General features: G+C 37.2%; 1 protein-coding gene across 1 annotated transcript; it reads left to right on the top strand.

Moving 5' to 3' along the window:
• Positions 1-548: 548 nt before the first annotated feature.
• LOC149145388 (protein GLUTAMINE DUMPER 2-like) lies at positions 549-941 on the top strand. The gene has a single exon (XM_089452430.1). The coding sequence runs from the start codon at positions 549-551 to the stop codon at positions 939-941; it is 393 nt and encodes a 130-aa protein (XP_089308556.1).
• The last annotated feature ends 4,822 nt before the right edge of the window (positions 942-5,763 follow it).

Here is a 5,763-nt window from a genome sequence, read left to right as displayed (position 1 = left end):
CCTCAACAAAGTCACGATATTCTGAAAGCTCTGATCATCAAAGTTTTGTTTACCACCTTGGTCAAACCCGTTCTTTCTCCCTCAGATCCTTTAATTGATCCAGTGGAAAAATTTATTCTCCATCACGCAAATATCAGTTTTCAAGTTACGACACCACACTGCCATCCTTTCATTGACCCGCTCAATAAATTTAGGAACCGAAGAAATCAAGCAATTGATTTGAGAGAGAGATTTATTTTAATTACAAATCATGATTTCTACTGTCATGGATGATGATCGTATTTGGAATCTGCCGACGTGCTAGCAGCGGTCAACTTCTGTATAAAAGTCAAATCAGCAATTTATTAATTTAAACTTTAAATTTTCTTTCTTTATTTATTTTTTCCGCCAAAAACTTGGTGGACGCGATTAGACCTGGCCTTTCGTTATTCTTTTAATTTTCAATAACGTAACGGCATGCGTAGACACGGCCTTTCGTTTTCTCCACAATCCCCATTCTCATCCACCCCAGGACCCCAATATAATTTATAATCGGCTCCTGCAATTTAATGTATAGACTTGTTCGGTTTGCAGTTGAGAAATCTAATGTATCCAGAATTATGAGCATTGGAATAATGATGGGATACAATTATATGGTGGGTAACCCGGCCAGTAATACTACCCATCAGGGAGAAAATTCTCCGCTTCCATTTCTCGTAGGCGGAGCGGTTGCCATTGTAGCTGTGGTTGCAGTTTCCCTGTTCATTCTGGTTTGCTCTTTCATGACACAATCTGGTCAGCATGAAGAGAGCGATAATACCGCAGCCGCTGTTGAATGCGGGGAGAGCAAGAAAGATACAGAGGCTAATGTTATGGTGATTATGGCAGGAGATGAAAGACCTACTTTCCTTGGAAGGCCTGCAATGTTGTGTAGAGCCGGAGACATGGACGATACGGTTTGACAATTTCTTGCAATAGTAAATTGGCCAACTGATGAGCAAGGGGATTTCCTTGCAGAAATAGCAGGTAGCGAAACATTCTGTAAATATATTTAGGAGATATTGCTGGAATGCTAAGGAGGTATCTTTATTTCTCTAGTATTTTTGACAAGATATTGCCATCTATTACTAAGGCATGATATTGAATCGTATCGGAATCCATCTCTGTTGGCGACTAGTTTAACCCAAAATAAAAATAAAAACGAAGAATTTAGTAATTTACTGATATGCCTCGCTTGTTTAAAAGAGCTCAGTCCTTTTCAAATAAGTTTGAACATAAAGTTATTTAAATATTTCTTTGTACTCGAAATAATATTGAGTTATTTATTCTTTTAAAGTTTAAGTGATTCATAATTTTAAAATTTTTCAAAAGTTGTATTGTGTAATAAGTCTATTACTTAGTCAATATGACAAGCACTTATTCACATGGAATACTTGAAAAATATTCAATAAGACACTCAAGTTATAGTGTTGTTGAAAAATGAATTTTTACATAATACTAAAAAACAAAAATATTTGTTTTTCAAATTTGCATTAGTCAAATTAATAATGGTATATAGCTCTAAGGTTAGCTTAATCGAGGGAGACTTCGTCCTTAGAGCAACTTTGGGTTAGCTTAATCCATGGAGACTTCGTCCTTAGAATAACAAAGAAATAGTGGGTTCAATCCTTTAAACATTGTCAAGATCAAGGTACATGGTTGAACGAACAACCATAAGAAGTGATCAATTCTCTCGACATTGCCACAACCATAACAAGTGATCGATTCACAACCACTTTGAAGTGATCGAAATTGACGCAACCAACCAACCACCCAAAGTGATCAATTCTCTCTGTTATACTTCTATACCAATAGGTGTCATATTTCATGATTGACTAGTTGAGCTCTGTAATATGTTCATCCCTTTCCTTGTTGCAAAGGTTTTTCATATTATCAAAAAAAAAAAAAAATGAAAAAAATGTAAAGAGGGTATGCCCTAAAAGAAAAATCAAAGGGTAAAAAGAATAAAATGGTCAAAAAAGTGAAATAAATGAACCCCAAATAAAAAAAGACTAGGAAAGTGTGGAAGTCCAAAATGCCACCACTGTTTCATTTTCTATAAATAAAGCATTGTGTGCATTTTGTTAATTCATGGCACAATTGATGACTGGCCAAACAACTTAATCTTGGCTAGTTCATGTTTTGAATTTCTTGTTTCAGATATAGAGAATAAAAATCTGACCAAACTGTTTAATTTTGGCAGATAAGTAGATAGGTAGAGAAGAAAAGGAGCTCAACTGTTACATCTGAGCCCTTGGATGTAATAAGCGTAGAGTTAGGTAGGTTTACCATGTAAATAAAATAAAAGTTGATAAGGGTTTGCTAGTGCAAGTGCACCCAAAGAAAGAAAGAAAGAATGTTAGGCAAAGTAGGCATGGTAGGTAGAATGGTGTTGCAGAATGACACTTGTGATAAGATTTTATCTCTAAATGTGTTAATCTTATCTCTATCACAAGTACATGGCGGACATTATACTTGGAGTAGCTCAAGCAAGACAAGATTCAATAACTAATTCCCCTTCATGTTTTTCCCTAATCATTTACTAATTCCCCCCCTAAAATATTAAGAACCTATTCTTAATATCTCTCATAAGCCACTCATTCTATTTCATAAACGTTTCCTAAGTAGGACCCTACCTTATTTTTGAAAATGTATAATAACACCTATAAACCCCATTTCCACTTTAGCCTAAGTCTAAAAATTACACGTGTTTTTATACTTAGCGCGCATTCATTTTCATAAGTCATATTAACCCTAACTTTTATTATATAAATCCTTTGCTATATAACCTTCCCCGTAATATGTAAAAACATTAACAAACCCTCATATAATAAATATCCCGCCTCTCGTTAACTATAATCGTAGCACTGTTTTAAAAATGGAATTGATAAACTTATTTGAAGTTTATTAAGAACCATAGCCTTCACCGCACGCTCAAAGGGTTAATTAACCTCTGGTTGATTAATAACCAAATCCCCCCGCCCAATCAAAACAATCCTGATATATTAAAACACAATTTATTATAAATCGGGCCCGCTGCTTAACTTCTTGCCATATTCCATGAACGCCCGCCGTCAAATCTCTATGCATCCATCTGATGGTCGATAATCAATATCGCGCCACCCTTCATCATCGCTGTTTAACTTGTGGGGAACTGGTGGTTTTTGTGCCCGTACTCTGCCACGTGTCGCCCATCCGAGGTGATCGCTCGCCCTCTACCCGAAATTGCCCAGCCCCAAAAAGCGGTGCGGGAAAAACCACTTACCACCACCATCCACTGACGTCACCCACAATGTCATCTGTCCTCTTGCTGACATCACCTGCCATGTCACCCACCACGTCATCTGCTCCCGTACTCCCGCTGACGTCATCCGTCCATTAAATTCAAAAATTCCCGCCAAAACTTCATTTTGTCGAATAAAAGGGAAAAATTGTCATTCTGCTATATTTTGTGCATATCGCGCTCCAGGCATGAAATCGACTGAGTTCGTATTTCCATGTTTTCTGACCAGAAAGGCTACATCGACAAGCTCGCGGCCATTCAAACTGTAGCATGTAGTTTTCCTCTGTATACACAAGTACCTTTTTCAGCTATCTTAAAAAATCGGCTATCAGTGCATCACTTTGTTACACTAAAATTTGTCACCATGACTACTTACAGTTAGTATGGCTCCATCAACTGTCATACTATCCTCCTTGGCAAGCCTCATACCTCTGCTCTCCATGTCAAACTCCAAGAAAGAGAGAAAGTCATTTAAAATCTATATATCTCTGGGTACGCAGTTTCTCTTAGCCTTACCTATTTGTACGCACTCCAAGTTCACAATACCTGCGTACTTGTACGCTCTGTCTATAAAGCAATGGGTGCGTACTCCTGTAAAGGTCAAAAGGCACAAGTTTCACTCCAAAAAAGTTACTTGTGGTCATTTTTAGAGCCTTCTAGAAGCTTGTTTGACGTGTATGAAGCGCCTCCAGATGGTTCATGTATCCCTACCAAAGAGGAACTTATCCCATCAAGAGGGGAGCTATCCCATCCAAAGAGGGGCTTATCCCATTGATGGTGGACCTGAATAACTTCTTCTAGAACACTATAAATACAGGCATTGGGCCAAAGGGAGAAGAGGTTGAAAGCTGAACATTCCTAAGGGTAGATGCTGCTGGAATTAGGACTCCCTTGTAAAGCTTGAGAGGAGAGATTCCCATCCTTTCCTAGCCTTATTTGAGAGTTGGTGAGCTAATCAAAGTAAAGGAAAACTCTTGCTGGACCCTAGGAGGGACTTGCACAACACCAAGACTCAGGTTGTAATGGTTCCTTTTGTTACCTTTTAATGCAAATGAACTTATTTTTCTCAACAGATTGTTATTCATGGTTTGTTTCATATACTCCTTGGTCTGTATGATAGATATGTATTGTTTGTGAGTTTATCAGGTGCTATTTGATCTTTTGGCTTGTTAGTGAATGCAGGTTTCGAAGAGAAGGAGGAGCTCATCCAGATCGACGAGGCTGGACTACTACAAAGCGTTGGACTAAAGGTATGTTAAAGATCCCCTGATTACTTGTATTTGCAATGCATGTTTAGAGAAATGTAGGATTTATTTGTCTTGTTTGTCACTAGAAAGCTTTTGCTTCTAGGGAGGTCGGTTGTGTCCGCATTAACGACTCTTTCCGCATGACAAAATGGCAACTCCACTGGGGACTCCATTGATGTGAATTTTTTTTCCTTTGTATGAACTTTTGATCTGAGAAAAGTCATTTGTTTTTTGGTTTTTGGTTGTCTGACTGTGTATTTGGGTGGGCTAGCTTAGGATTAAATTAGATTTTAGTTTTTCTTTGTTTTGCTAGAATTACACAGCCTCTGAGTTGAGAACAGTGCGTACCTGTACGCACTGTCGCTTTGTGCACAGAGCGTACCCGCACCTGTGCAAACAGGTCGCCTGCGTACCCTGTCAAAACTAAGAAAATTTCATTTTTCTTCTTTTTTGTTTTTTACTTTTTGTTTTTAATTTGTTTTTCTGCCCAGATCCACAGGTTTTCTGCCATAAATCTTCACCTAAGCTTGTTTCGTCAATGTCGAGGGTTTTAGTGAAATCCATAGTGATTTTGCCTTAGGGTTTGATTTTTAACTGGTCCTGTAGTGACTTTGGCGTTAGAGTTTGTCAAACTTTGGATCTCCTTGGTTTTGTTCAGTCCTCTTAGGAGTCGGGCCTGTCATAGAATTCACCCTTGTGAGAGACCTACCTTTGTGTCTTCTCTTTGCGAATCTCGAAAAAGTTTGTCGTTTGAACTTTGAATTTTATTCTTGAGAAAAGAACAAAAAGATTTTGATTTTTGTTTTTGACTAGTTTTTGGTTCTGCATTAACTAGTCCTTAGTTACATTTTGACTGAGTAAAACATCCAGGAATCATCTTTAGTAAGATTTTGACTCGTTAGATTTACTTTTAGGTGTTTTTCTCTTATATTTGCTTTTGAGTGAAATTGAGTTGATTTGATTGCCATAGCTTTTTTAACTTTGATTTTTGTTAAAGTAAGTTTTACATGCTTTATTAATTAAGGAAAAATATAAAAATATCTTTTGAAGGAAAGTTTGCTTTGGTAGCATTTGTGTCTTTGAAAGAAAAAGGAATTTTCGTGAAGTGATTAGTGGTCATGTCTCGTATGTTTTGAAAAGATAAAGAGTTTGTTTCTTTGTTTTCCTTGCCAAGAAAGTTGTTTTTATATTAAGTTTGCATTTTCCAACTCTCTT

The sequence above is a fragment of the Pinus tabuliformis genome, chromosome X, assembly GCF_031772625.1.
Source record: "Pinus tabuliformis cultivar Carrire ecotype Pingquan chromosome X, CPIR1, whole genome shotgun sequence".
Classification (NCBI taxonomy): Eukaryota; Viridiplantae; Streptophyta; class Pinopsida; order Pinales; family Pinaceae; genus Pinus; species Pinus tabuliformis.
Note: the sequence above shows the minus strand (reverse complement) of the source record. Positions and strands in the feature narration are given on the sequence as shown.